General features: G+C 44.4%; 1 protein-coding gene across 3 annotated transcripts in view; it reads right to left on the bottom strand.

Annotated features, from left to right (window-relative positions):
* Positions 1-418: 418 nt before the first annotated feature.
* The window catches only part of abca2 (ATP-binding cassette, sub-family A (ABC1), member 2), a 57,574-nt gene continuing 44,461 nt past the window's right edge, over positions 419-13,531 (bottom strand). The window contains exons 29-48 of one of the 3 annotated variants that reach the window (XR_013811993.1): positions 12,094-12,307; positions 11,871-11,976; positions 11,122-11,233; positions 10,932-10,992; positions 10,455-10,629; positions 10,044-10,159; positions 9,407-9,554; positions 8,474-8,597; positions 7,915-8,047; positions 6,876-6,996; positions 6,382-6,560; positions 5,903-6,044; positions 5,418-5,552; positions 4,933-5,036; positions 4,597-4,689; positions 4,087-4,189; positions 3,765-3,902; positions 2,963-3,172; positions 784-2,603; positions 419-695 (exon numbers count right to left, since the gene is read on the bottom strand). Coding sequence is in view for 2 of the 3 variants with exons in the window: in XM_079740465.1 (XP_079596591.1) it covers positions 2,568-2,603; positions 2,963-3,172; positions 3,765-3,902; positions 4,087-4,189; positions 4,597-4,689; positions 4,933-5,036; positions 5,418-5,552; positions 5,903-6,044; positions 6,382-6,560; positions 6,876-6,996; positions 7,915-8,047; positions 8,474-8,597; positions 9,407-9,554; positions 10,044-10,159; positions 10,455-10,629; positions 10,932-10,992; positions 11,122-11,233; positions 11,871-11,976; positions 12,094-12,307 (2,450 nt within the window). In the remaining variant the exon portion in view is untranslated. Of the gene's footprint in view, positions 2,604-2,962; positions 3,173-3,764; positions 3,903-4,086; positions 4,190-4,596; positions 4,690-4,932; positions 5,037-5,417; positions 5,553-5,902; positions 6,124-6,381; positions 6,561-6,875; positions 6,997-7,914; positions 8,048-8,473; positions 8,598-9,406; positions 9,555-10,043; positions 10,160-10,454; positions 10,630-10,931; positions 10,993-11,121; positions 11,234-11,870; positions 11,977-12,093; positions 12,308-13,531 lie in introns of those variants that run through there. The other 2 variants (XM_079740465.1, XM_079740464.1) reach the window with 2 other exon arrangements.

The raw sequence follows: 13,531 nt of genomic DNA, 5'->3' as shown, positions 1-13,531 counted from the left end.
ATGGTAAATTAAATAAAAGTATATATATGCTAGTCACAAAAGGGAAACAAAATAGCTTTCACGTTGATAATGATTGCTCACGCTCAAACTCCTTTCCACTCATATTTATGGACATGGATCCGAATTAGTATGATTGAATGAAAATAATTGTCTGTCATAATGATGGTTTGTTTTCGTGAACGGACGAATGGTGCGAGTTAGGAACCTTCCCAAGTATAAAAAACGTATAATCCAGCCCAAGTGAAGGAGATGGAGGAAGTCACACCCCAGAATACAATTCATACTCCAATACATATCATAATTGTATTTTATTTCCAAATGATAGAAGAAAATATTGAAATAGTCAATCTTCAATTGCCACGTTTCAGCTTCATGAAGTGCTCAGAAACCACAGTTTAATCAGACACAGGCTCAAATGTTGTCTTTGATTTTCACTTTTTAATTAAAAGTAAATAATACATTACTGCAGGAAAAAAAAAATCACGTTTACAGACATTCAGGAATTCATACTGTATATATTTATATTATCACAAAGTTAAGTAACGCCTCAATATCATGAGGATCATTTTTTTTCACTGATGGCATCTTACTCCATGAGTTGCTGGTGTTGTAGGCTGTCTCTGAAATGCTTCACTCCATAACGGCTCTCGCACTCACTTATGGTGCTCCACTCAACTAACAGTTTCCGATCTTTCCTGTTTTACAAGAGCAAGTTGAAGGTTGGTGATGTTGACATATTTCAGATAAAAGCCAATAAAAAATGGCAAAATGTAAACAACTTACATTGATGGTTGGATTGACCGAAATGCAAATCAGATCAGATGTAAATCCCCTATAGAAAATAACACAATTGAAGATTTAAGTTTTCCATTGTAGACATTAAAACCAAACCCAACAGCTCAGCAGGAGCATCCCTTTGACTGTTGCAATCGACGGAAATAAATGAAGCACAACAGTCAATAGTTTCTCAGTGTGAAGACGAGACGATTTCAGAATAAAAGCACACACACATCCCATAATCACCAAGAAATCGACTGCAATTTGTAGTGAAACAAGGTGTGCAACAGCAGATAAGACGCAATGCAACCAAAGGTGCCACTCGCACCAAAGTTTAACCACATGCCAAGAAAACAGTCAGCTTGTTAAATACAAAGGTGTGATTATTACAGATGTCCCTTTTGGAACTGAAATTCCTCTCGTGAAGTATAGTACACACGTTTTACCTTTTATAGATGTTTGGGTTAAAGCATTGTGGGTGATCCCAGTTCTCTGTATCACAGTGGTGATAGTGATCATCTTAAGAATAAAGCGCTTGTTACATTTTAGCAGGATTCAATGTAGACATAAAGGTGAAATTACCTGTTCACTCTCAACAAGTAAAAAATAATACAAATCAAAAGGGAAAAAGAGCATTTGGTTAAGATGTTCAAAATGGCGTGTTTAAATGATCCTTTACAACAGATGCATCGATGGAGGTACTCTTCCCAACAGGCCTGTCATCTCACTTCCTCAACCGACAGGAAGCAGCCAAGCATCCCCGTATTTTCCTCGGGCATTTTAACATCAATAAAACAATAAAACAAAACGGACTGGCTCTCCAAGCGATCCTGACTCCCTGTTTGCACGCTGCTGCCATAACTTCTAGATAACTGCCAAATAAAACCATTCGCAGGTCAGGTCCACAGGCAGTATTTCTGATTATCATTTCAATATTCCAAAATAAATCATTCCTCTAGCCACATAAAAATATACTGTATCACGACACGACGACCTCTTTTATCATCTCAGCATGCTCTCAAGGCAGGGGCCTCCTAGTAGGAGGAGGAGGAAGAGGAGTCCCATTTAGCCGGGGTAGGGTTGGGCAACACGATTACATTTACTGTCAGAAGTTAAGCCACCACACTGTGTGTGTGTGTGTGTGTGTGTGTGTGTGTGTGTGTGTGTGTGTGTGTGTGTGTGTGTGTGTGTGTGCGTGTGCGTGTGTGTGTCAAGCCTACCAATCAAACCAACATTTTGTTACTTTGAATTTCGTTTTTTAACTGTACATTCTTAAAAAAATAAATCTGGGAACATTCCGCAACAACAATCTTCATTCCATGGTCGAGCATTGACACAGTGTGTCTTAAAGGTTTCTCTCTCTCTCTCTCTCTCTCTCTCTCTCTCTCTCTCTCTCTCTTTCTCTCTCTCTTCTTCTCTCTCTCTCTTCTTCTCTCTCCGTCTCCAATGTTATGAAACCGGGTCTGTTTGATTTATCCAACCCAGCCTCCACTCTTGGTGGAGGGTGGTTGCTGTGTTTCCCACACAACCGCTGTATCTCTGCGTGTCTTTGGGAAGCCTCATCAAGATCTCAATACACTTCCTCATCCCAGCACACAACTGAGCGCGGTGATGCGGTACCGTTAGCAGGATTGCTGGCACGGTACACATCCATTTGGTCCTCTTGGTCCTCTTCACGTAGGAGCGCGTGTTATTATTATTATGCTCCTTCTTCTGGGTTGTGGTAGTCGATATACTTGCCTTGGTCCGTCTTTAACAGTTCTACGTTGTCTGGCTGGCGTTTCTTGTTTTCAACAGAGCGTGTCTGTGTTAAAGGACAGCTGCACCTGTACACGCACACACAGACAAACACATATTATAGGGTGTAGAACAACGGTAGTCTCCCCAATCAGACTTTGATTTTGTTGCTTGAGGATGGGATCTGTAAGTGTGTTACTTGCTATTTACAGTGAAAACACTTGAATGCTACATTCACTCGCACAATTTTCTTTTTTTGGTAGATATTAACTGTAACGAAACGGGAAACAATGCAGTTTTGTGTATCCGGCCCAGGCTCTGTGCAGTCGCCCTCCAGTTCTCCCCCTCTGTTCTATCTAAGCCTGCATCAGAAGTATATGGGGGCCATAGGGGAAAATAGCCCGAAGGATGAACCAAAGGCCCCATATCTGTGGGAGTTTTTTCTCACCCTCTCCTCCTCAAAGCTGATGAGTCCCTCATCATCGTCTGACTCCATCTCCTCCGGCTCCTCACTGACCAGAGCGCTGAGCTCCGTGGTGGCTGGCCTGGACCTCAGCAGGCTCAGGATGCACTGCAGTGGCGACCGGCCGCCACCAGAGGGCGAGCTCTCCTGCTGATCCAGGTTGTCGCTCTGCTTCTTGGCGAAGTTCACAAACACCTAACAAGCAACAGAAAGAAAGTGAGTTCCCTTTTCTTCTTTTTAATGAAGAAAAAGTCCCATCAAATTGGGGCGAAATGGTAAAAGTGAACTTAACTGTATTTAATGCTACCATTTTGAGTTAACAACCCTGATTTGAGTTTGAGTTAACAACCCCTAACAACCCTGTTTAACATTGTTATGTACCTGTACACATGTTTTAGGCGACTCATTGGTCTCAAATACCTAATTGCCCCTTTCCTTAAAAATTAACACATACAGCTTTCATTCATTTGAAGTACGTTGATGTACTTTTACATTACATTTACTGGGGCTGAATGGCTATGCATTTTTTTTTTTCTTTCACATGCACTATTCTGAAAATTATAAACAATTATGCATACCAAGCATATTATCCATATAATCCCACAAGGGGGGCAATGGTCTCCCCTCGGCCCCCCCTTAGGGGCGCCACTGATCAGTAAACAGTATCGGCATTCTCCATCAAACCCAACATTTATCGGCTGAACTCTGATTTAGAGATGCACAGTGCAGCTGAGGACAGGACGCTAAGTAAGCTAAATGTGCGTGTGCTTGCTGGCGAAGGACTCACGTTGTCCAGGGTGGTCTGGCTGACGGAGTAGTCCTCTATCCCCAGCACCTCCACCACCTGCTCCATCTTGCTGAACACCTGCGCGAGGGACAGGCGATCCGACTGCAGCTGGAACTGCACCTTAGTGTGATGGCGCTCCTGGGGTGAGATCGGATATGAGGTACTTTAGTGACCCCAGATTGGAAATGAAGACATAAAAGTCCAGTGGTAGCATGCATTTGGGCCAGGTGATTTTTACTGAGTGTAGCTGAAGACACAAACAAACTCAATTGTGCATCATTTGACAATATGGACACATGTCAACATGTGTGTACCCCCTCACCTTGAGGACGGCCTCTGGGAAGTTTCTGTTGAAGAAGCGGACCACCTCCTTCACACTGGAGCTGCTCTTTGTCCTCACGGTGATCATGTAGCCGTCCCCGAACCTGACACGCACACACACACACACACACACACACACACACACACACACACACACACACACACACACACACACACACAGTCAACATATAATAGAAAACAGCATATAGTAGCAAAGAGTCTCAAACTCATTCCACTCATGAGGTATGGATTGGTCTGTACTTGATATTACTTACTGATATATAACTGATTTGATATTGTTTCATATTTAACCTCAAGGTATCGATTATGTGCTCAACTAACATTTTATATACTTTACTACACAAGATACAACACCACAGGTCTGATAGTATTGTGAATAAACATCCAGCCTTGGCTCATTGTGTAACAGATATGGTAGGTTGGCTCCGCCCACACCAGCCTCTCCTTCTCTGGCACCCCCCACAAACGCCCCGCCCCCACGTGGTCTCACCTGTTCTTCAGGTGCTGGATGCTGCCCAGACACTTGAACCTGCCATTCACCATGATGCCCAGTCTGGTGCACAGAGCCTCACACTCCTCCATGCTGGATGGGAGAGAGCGAGAGAGAGACACACCTTTTGAGTACTTACTTGTATGAAGTGCACTACCAAGGAGTTACTGCTGTTGCTCATTAAATGGCTTGACAAAAAAAAAAATTATGTTTTCAATGGGTGAACCGACATGTGTTGGTTTGTCCGAATCAGAGATCAGGTATTTAAAGAAATGTCTCAGCCACTAAATGTTGTGAGCACGCATGTCCGTCACCTGCCCCAAACGCCGGTCTCACCTGTGTGATGTCAGCACCACTGAGCGTCCCGTCTTGATGATGTCGAGGATGAGGTTCCAGAGGAAGCGGCGAGCCTTGGGGTCCATGCCAGTGGTGGGCTCATCCTGCAGGACACACGGGAACAGACACGCTAGTAGTGATGCTGAGATATAGAGCTATGTGTTGGCTTTCTGTCTGCTAAACGTGTTATCACACAGTCATATGTACGACCTATGTCGGAAGCCTCCAAAAAATGCAATATTATATATACAGTATATTATATTAACTATTTTAATATATAGTAAGTAGAGTATAGTTTATATACATTTATAAATTTTGTTTTATAGTTTGTTTGCAGAGTATTGGCAGTAAAAGCGATATATAAATACTTTGGGGTTTCTACATAGTTTCTAGTTTGACGTTAGCCTTCAATGATTTCGGATTAAAGTGGGCTTGGTCCCTTCCAGGAGGGTGACCAATCAGAGAACAGTGGCTGTGGTCCCTACCAGGAAGATGAGGGAGGGGTAACCAATCAGAGCGATGGCGGTGGACAGCTTGCGTTTGTTACCACCACTGTAGGTTCCGGCCGGCTTGTCTGCGTAATGAGAGAGTTCTAGTTTATCTAGCGCCCACTGAACCACCTGTGGAGAGACAGACAGACAGACACACACACACACACACACACACACACACATCACTAATTAATGTGCATATCATGCTTTGTAAGTGAGTCAGAGAATGATGACAAAATGATTGAGTGAGTGAGTGTGTGTGAGAGTGTGCACACATGCATTAGTGAGAGAACAAAATGGGTGGTTGAGTATTTGGGTGAATGAGTAAATACTCTACGAGTGACTTCTACTAAGAGCACCTCAGTGAATGACGGAATGAACGTGTTCGAAAGCGAGGGTGTTAATGAGAGGCAACTGAGAGCAGTTGAATCAATGTGTGACTGAGTGGTTGTTGGCATGAGGGAGTGAGTGAGTCGGACCCGGTCCTGGTCCTTCCAGGAGATGCCGCGGAGGCGTGTGTAGAGCTCCAGGTGCTCCCGGGCCGTCAGGTCCTCAAACAGGGCGTCGAACTGGGGGCAATACCCGATGGTCTGCTGCACCCGGAGCAGCTCCTTCAGGATACTACACGCACGCACGCACACGCACACGCACACACACACACACACACACACACACACACACACATTCAAGTCATGACAGACTTGACCGGGATGTAAACAGTGAAATTAAAGTTAACCAAAACTAAAAGGGATGCATACAACAACAACAAAAAAATAATACAACTAAAATGATACAACTATACAACTTTACACAAATAAATAACCTCTGTCCTACTTCTAACGGTCAAATTAATATATACACCAGTGTGACATGCTGGAGCTAGTTTCCCCCCCCCCCCCCCCCCCACCTGTTCTAGGTTCCACAGTGACATGCTGGAGCTTGCGTTCTCCCCACCCACCTGTTCCCGCTGACGAAGGCCTCCCCTCCCGTGGTGCTCTCGTCTCCAGTCAGCATCTTGAATGTGCTGGTTTTCCCCGCTCCGTTGACCCCCAGCAGACCGAAGCACTCCCCCGGCCGCACCCCCAGACACAGCCGGTCCACCGCCAGGATGCGACCCATCTTCCGGGACTTGTACACCTAGAGAAGGGGAGGCTGTTCTTTCGATGAGGTGGCTAAATGACGTGGCTTCAAGTAGGCATATTCTATGTTGAATAGTATGTCACTAAACATACTGTATTTTAAATTGCAGTATGATAGCAGTAGAGCTATAGAAGGTTTGTTACTGCCCTCGTCAAAGCACAATGAATGGAGCTTTACAATTATATTTAATTGAAAAACACTACATCTATTCTCAATAATAAAAACGTAAAAAACGTATACATAACAGTCTAGCGTTGCGCTAAGAAACATATTTAGGTTAGGTTTCTGCTGAAAATGTTCTGAAAAACTCACCTTCGTGAGGTTTTCAATTTTCAACATGTCGCTGTCAGCATCTCCGCGCAGAACCCGCCTCCTCTCACATGCTACGTCTACATCGTCATCATCGATTGGCTGACAGCTAACTGGCACCCTCCTATACCAGGAAGTAGACACACTAATTTACCCTTCGCTAAACCTCTCCATAGTGGCCCCTATCCAATCCAAAATCAGCAACAGTAACTAGGAGGCCTGTCAAGCTTTCAGAATAATTGGAAATGCGGAAAAGGTGTGCATATGGAACCTGCCGGTCTGTACACAAATATCCTCAAATTTAAGAGGGAGGGAGTCGTCGTATATTTCAGGCTTTTCCAAAGCCAAAAATGACAGTTTTCAGATATGAATAAAACAGTGTGGAAGACCTCACTCACAGCTGAATCCACTCATTCCATAGATCCCTGGGTTTGTGCCATTGTTGTGGAAAACAAATTGTTGTTGCCTTTCCTCTTTTTGAGAACCAGTGTATGGATCAGGCCCACAATGTGCGGGAGTCATAACGTTTGCTTAACCACTAACCCTGCTGTGCAAGAAGAATTTTTGTTCCTGCATAAGTTTGTTCTGCACGTAAATTTCAAGACGTACTTGAACTTAACTAACTTAATACTACGCCGACAAATAATATTGTGCATGTAGCTCTCAAGTGCATATTGAGTTAGGCATTAGGTAGGCGTATTTCTGTCTACCTAATCCAGAAATGATTTCCTTTGGACTATCTCTTACTGATAATGTAAGGCGTTCAGCAACCAAGGGGGGCAGAACTTAGCGAATGGTGAATTAATATTATTACTTCAATGTTGGTAAAAAAGGTGAGGAAATTAATCAATATCATGTTTCAATTGCTTTAACAGACACTTTACTGGTCAATCAATGCGTTGTACACAACTTGCTATGGAGTTACTATTAACTATTTTGAAATTGAGGAGATGATCTCAAAGAATACTTTAAAAGCAATTGTGACCAAAAATATTTGAACCAAAAAGGCCGCCTGGTGAAAATGTCTCAACGGCACACTTACGGAGGTTTACGCAGGAAGTTGTACTGGCACAGTATTGTGATGAGGAAGCCCACAAAGCCTTCGATCGTCATGGCGACCAGCCCCCGTGTCACGATGTCCCACTCGAACGGAGACTTCATCTTGTCAAACTGACCTGAAGATAGAACGGAACAAGGGGGGTTTTAAACAACTTGTTTAACGAGATGCATAACGAGACTCGGATTAGACGAGAAGCAATTACACTGGGAAGGGCTCATCACCCAACCGGGATAAGCCTCTTATATTTGTTTGAAAGTTAACTTTATCAATTTATATAAAAAAAACATTACGAATAATATTGTGATAGGAAATAGAAACTGATATGCAAACATATTCAACCTTGTTGTAATATACAACATTTTATATTGCATTAGGTAAAATTAAGTCTGTGGTTAAATCTAACTTCACATCAGCTTCGAACATCTCCTAATTGCCTTAAACAGACTATTATCAGGTAATCCTATTTCCTCCGTGTTACCGTCAATAGGTCATACTGTATGTTACCCTAAACTATAATCAATTGTTTCTAATCCCCGTTTACCTATCTTGGCATAGTACTCGTTGATATACTCATTGTAAGCCATCTCCATGAGGCCGTGACCCAGGTTGTAGTTGGGGAAGATGAGGAAACAGGACTTTAAGTAGCTGTTGACCCTCTTCAGGTCCTGGCAGAGAACAACAACAGATGAGGAAACATGACTTTAGGTCCTGGCAGACAACTTCAACAGATGAGAAAACATGATTTTATGTCCTGGCAGACAACAACAACAGATGAGATAACATGACTTTAGGTCCTGGCAGACAACAACAACAGATGAGGAAACATGACTTTAGGTAGCTGTTGACCCTCTTCAGGTCCTGGCAGACAACAACAACAAATGAGGAAACATGACTTAATGTATCTGTTGATTCTATTCAAATCCTGGCAGACAACAACAACAGATGACGAAACGTGACTTTAGGCAGCAGTAGACTCAATTCAGGTCCTGGCAGACAACAACAACAGATGAGGAAAAATGACTTCATTTAGCTGTTGACTCTATTCAGGTCCTTAGAGTCAGAAACAACTCAAAATGCTGATCATCTCTACAGCATTTTGAGTTAGAAATAAATGGGAATTATGAATGGATAGTCAGCAACAAGGCTATCTGACAACCAGCCGAAAGGAACTGGGTTCAATCCTCAACATCCAGAATCCTTGACCCAGATGCCCTCAACCCTACCTGCTTCTTAGTTGTTTTTTGCGCTTTTATGTGAAACTTTATGTGAAAACTGAATTCAGAAATATGTCATTAAGGAGCCGGCAGGCAGTTAGGGCATCTTGCTCAAGGATCAGAGAACAAACTACTACCCTGACCTGTGTCTGGATTCACTGCGAGGCCTTTGGGACCAAAGCTTCTGTGATATGGTACAAACAGTGCCAACATAGGACACAATATAATAACAAATATGATTGGAATATGAAGACACTGACCTTGTCGTGTTCAAAGAGCTGCAGGAGGAAGGTGGCGACGGTGGCAGTGATGCCGATGAAGAGGTTGATGACAATGAGGAAGACGTAGGCCGTGCTGGGAACCTCAAACCAGAAGGAGGCCGGGTACATGATGGGTGTGATGGACCACCTGGATCAGTCCAACACGGGGCAGTCAGAGGAGTTCACTCTTTCACAAACATTTTTAATTGATCCAGTTCAATACTTCATTTGAATCAACAATCAATATTTTTCTTCTTCTATTTGTTCTTGTTTTTGCCATCTTCCACCCTATCAATATTGTAGAAATATTTGTATATACCTTCCTGAATCTAAAATCATGGCAAATTCTTGTTTTGTTCACTCCATTTGTTAAACCTCTTATTTAGTTTAGCAATATTATTTATATTTTTTAGTAATTCATCCATTATACATTTTGACTTGGATCAACTAAGCTGAGTACTTCTGTATTTGACTGAAGTGTTATCCCAGAGTCCTCTGTTAGCTGGCAGACCTCTTTAGCAGAACCCGCCCAATCCCCGGGTCACAGTTGGACAGTCAGCTCTACCCCTTCGGCTCAGATACCCCACACGGTTATCACCATCTCCTGGTGGTTCCGACATGTGCAAACGTCACTCACCCGTAGAGCAGGAAGAGAGCGAGGACAGCAGGGAAGTTGGTGGGGGAGGTGTAGGCCGGCAGGTCGAACACAAACAGGATGAGCACACAGCAGGTGGCCGGAACCAGGTAGTTCATCTGGCAGCCAGACAGAGATGGAAAGAAAGCAGAGAGAAAGAGAGAGAAAGAAAGAAAGAGAGACGGAGAGAAAGATTCTTTATATTATTTCTATTATATTTCATTTCCCTAGAAAAATTCTCTCTCGGATAAAGTTGGCCCGCCGGTAGGTATACCTCTCTCCTTCCCTCCCTCCCTCCCCCATCAACATGTCCCAGATGTAGTTGGCCCGCCAGTAGGTGTACCTCTCTCCAACCCCCCACCCACCCCTTCGACTCCCCCCCCCCCCCCCTCCTCTCCCTCCCTCCCCCCTCACCATGTCCCAGATGTAGTTGGCCAGCCAGTAGATGATGGGGTTGCAGCCACTGACGAACTGCAGGTGTTTGGCTTTGGTGGACTTCTCGGCCACGAGGAAGACTACAAAGCTGGCAGGCACGAAGGACATCGCGACGATGATGAAGATGGCAATCACCACGTCAGTGCCCTGCAGACTGGTCGTCATGGCGACGATGATTAAGATGAGGGGAACAGAATGGGAGAGATATATATTTATTTTTCCTTTTTTCCTTATCATCTACCTGTACTCATATTATCAAAAACAGATCCTAACGGAAGCACTCATGTCAGCCTGATCGTTATTAACAAGATATTGTATAACACGTATAGGAATTAGCCCCTCCCACTTAGTAGAGGGGAGACTTTCAGGATTACAAAACTGTGTTCTTCAACTCTAACTGGCTGTGCAACTTTATGATAACTAAATAGAGCCACTGTTTATAGCAGTGTAACCTACAGGTAGTCCAGAGAGAGGCTGGCACTGGTACGATTCATAGGATGGTTGGTCAGTGTTATTCCTGAAGAGACAAACACACAAACACACAAACACACACACACACACACACACACAGACACACACAGTCAGTGTTATGGACGGTTGCATCAAATGCAAAGTGTAATGTTGTCAGTGAAGCCTATATTCTTACCGTAGGCTGCAGGGTTTCCTTTGGACAGCGGTAGGTTGGCCCGTAGGATGGCGTTGTTGAGGACGTTGAGGAACGTGGGCATGCTGTGGTAGCCTTTATTGTTGTACAACACCTGGAGACGGGGACACAAAAGGGTGGTAAGAGGGAGAGGAACGTTGATGTGGATTTCGTCTGCTCGCTAACCCTCTCACCTGAGCTGAGCTGTCTGTAGCTGTCTCACCTGAGCTGATCTGTGTGTAGCTGTCTCACCTGATCTGATCTGCCCATTAACCCTCTCACCTGAGCTGCTCCTTAACCCTCTCACAAGAGCTGAGCTGCTCGTTAACCCTCTCACCAGAGCTGAGCTGCTTGTTAACCCTCTCACCTGAGCTGCTCGTTAACCCTCTCACCTGAACTGGTCTGCTCGTTAACTCTCTCACCTGAGCTGGTCTGCTCGTTAACCCTCTCACCTGAGCTGGTCTGCTCGTTAACCCTCTCCCCTGAGCTGGTCTGCTCGTTAACCCTCTCACCTGAGCTGGTCTGCTCGTTAACCCTCTCACCTGAGCTGGTCTGCTCGTTTACCCTCTCACCTGAGCTGGTCTGCTCGTTAACCCTCTCCCCTGAGCTGGTCTGCTCGTTAACCCTCTCCCCTGAGCTGGTCTGCTCGTTATCACTCTCACCTTAGCTGAGCTGCTCGTTAACCCTCTCACCTGAGCTGAGCTGCTCATTATCACTCTCACCTGGGCTGAGCTGCTCGTTAACCCTCTCACCTGAGCTGATCTGCGTACTGCTATCTTCCGGACCATGGGCGGCGTCCTCCTACCAAAGGATGCTGGGATGGATTTCTGTATGTTGCCCACCGTTAACCCGCCATATCTGTGGATGATGACATCATACATATACAACACATACATTTACAATCTAACAACAACAACAAACTCTGTACACGTAACTATACGAGCACAAGAGATCCATTCCAGGTGGAGGGCCAACCTGTGAAGGCGCACTCGGTCCGACGTGAAGAGGAGGTACTCGGACACATTGCGTCCCGTGATGTCCACCAGGATGTCCCCGGTCACCACCTTCATGAGCGGGGGGCGTCCCCCCACCCCACTGGGGCAGGAGAAGCCCGTGCCCTGCATGGAGCAGGTGCAGCGCACCGGCTCGTGGATGGAGAGCGGCAGCGTGGGGGGAGACGTCACCGGCTCTGGATGAGGGATATGGAGGTCAGGTTTAACACTTTTATCAAGGTCTTTCAGAGAGGCCAAATTTATGTTTTCTTGCTAAGAAAAATGCAAGAATGTCCTTGGTAAAGGACATTTACCAAGGACAACCTCGGTAACTCACTCCAAGGTCCTATTCTGAGCATTTAGTGCTTTTAGTTAAATGTGACTTTGTACGCGCAGTTCCTATTAGCAATAGGGAGCGACTCATTAACTACAAGCCAAGATGTTGCCAATGCAAAAATAATATGCTGAATGCGCCCCAAAAAAACACTTTCTAATTGCAGCTGATTAAGTCAAAACCGTCAAAGTTTTAGATGAAAGTATCTAATATCTGATGATTTTTGGTTACAGTATAAGTGGAATATACCACAACAGGAGTCCTGTAATTGGAAAATAATGTACTTTGTCGGTGGGAAGCAACCTCTGCCTCACCTCAGTCGCATCACCCCCCCCGGTCTAACGTTATCATCCAATACCAGCACACCCCGTCATGGTTTATTCCTTACTGAGCAGGGGTTCAGGAGCCTTCTGTTCGCCTTCCCGGTTCCAGTCTTAAATTTGATATGCAAGCGATAGAATCTGGATGCATTTGAATGTGATCAGTTTGGGCTGGTTAACGAGAACAGTCGAAATGAAGTGCTTGTGGTTAAATGTGTTATGGCCAGTGTTCCACAGTCGGTGGATTGTAAAGCATTGTAAAAGCCTTCCAGTGTTCTCAGCTTTAGATGAGTCATAGCAGCCGATGATCTGATTCAGTTTTCTTGTGCTGTGTAATCCAATGCATGGTTATAGACTATGGGCAAGGTTTGACAAGTAATTGTTACATATATATATAACATATTTCCCCCCAGTATAACCACACATGACTCACAGGTCGCTAAATCGAAAAGGCTTGCTTTTTTTAATACATTTAAATAAATTGTTGTGGTAATCAAATGTTCAACGTATTTCAACCAACTGTTGCTTGAGCCAATATCAACAGAATACTATCAATTATTGCTCACTTTTTTATCACTTTTCTGACTTGAATCCTATTGGTTATTTGTGCATTAACGCAATCTAAATGGGCGTTTTTCTTAGAAGGAAGGATCCCCCACTCTGCGTCCCATCTCAAGGTGTTCTGCTTGATAATTAAGTGAGTTTTCCTTGGGGTCAGGCGGTGTCATACAATAAGGCCTTTAAGCCCTTTGAGGCTGTCCCTGGGA

The sequence above is a fragment of the Pollachius pollachius genome (genome assembly GCF_949987615.1).
Source record: "Pollachius pollachius genome assembly, chromosome: 1".
Taxonomy (NCBI): Eukaryota; Metazoa; Chordata; class Actinopteri; order Gadiformes; family Gadidae; genus Pollachius; species Pollachius pollachius.
This window is presented reverse-complemented; position numbering and strand designations above follow the sequence as displayed.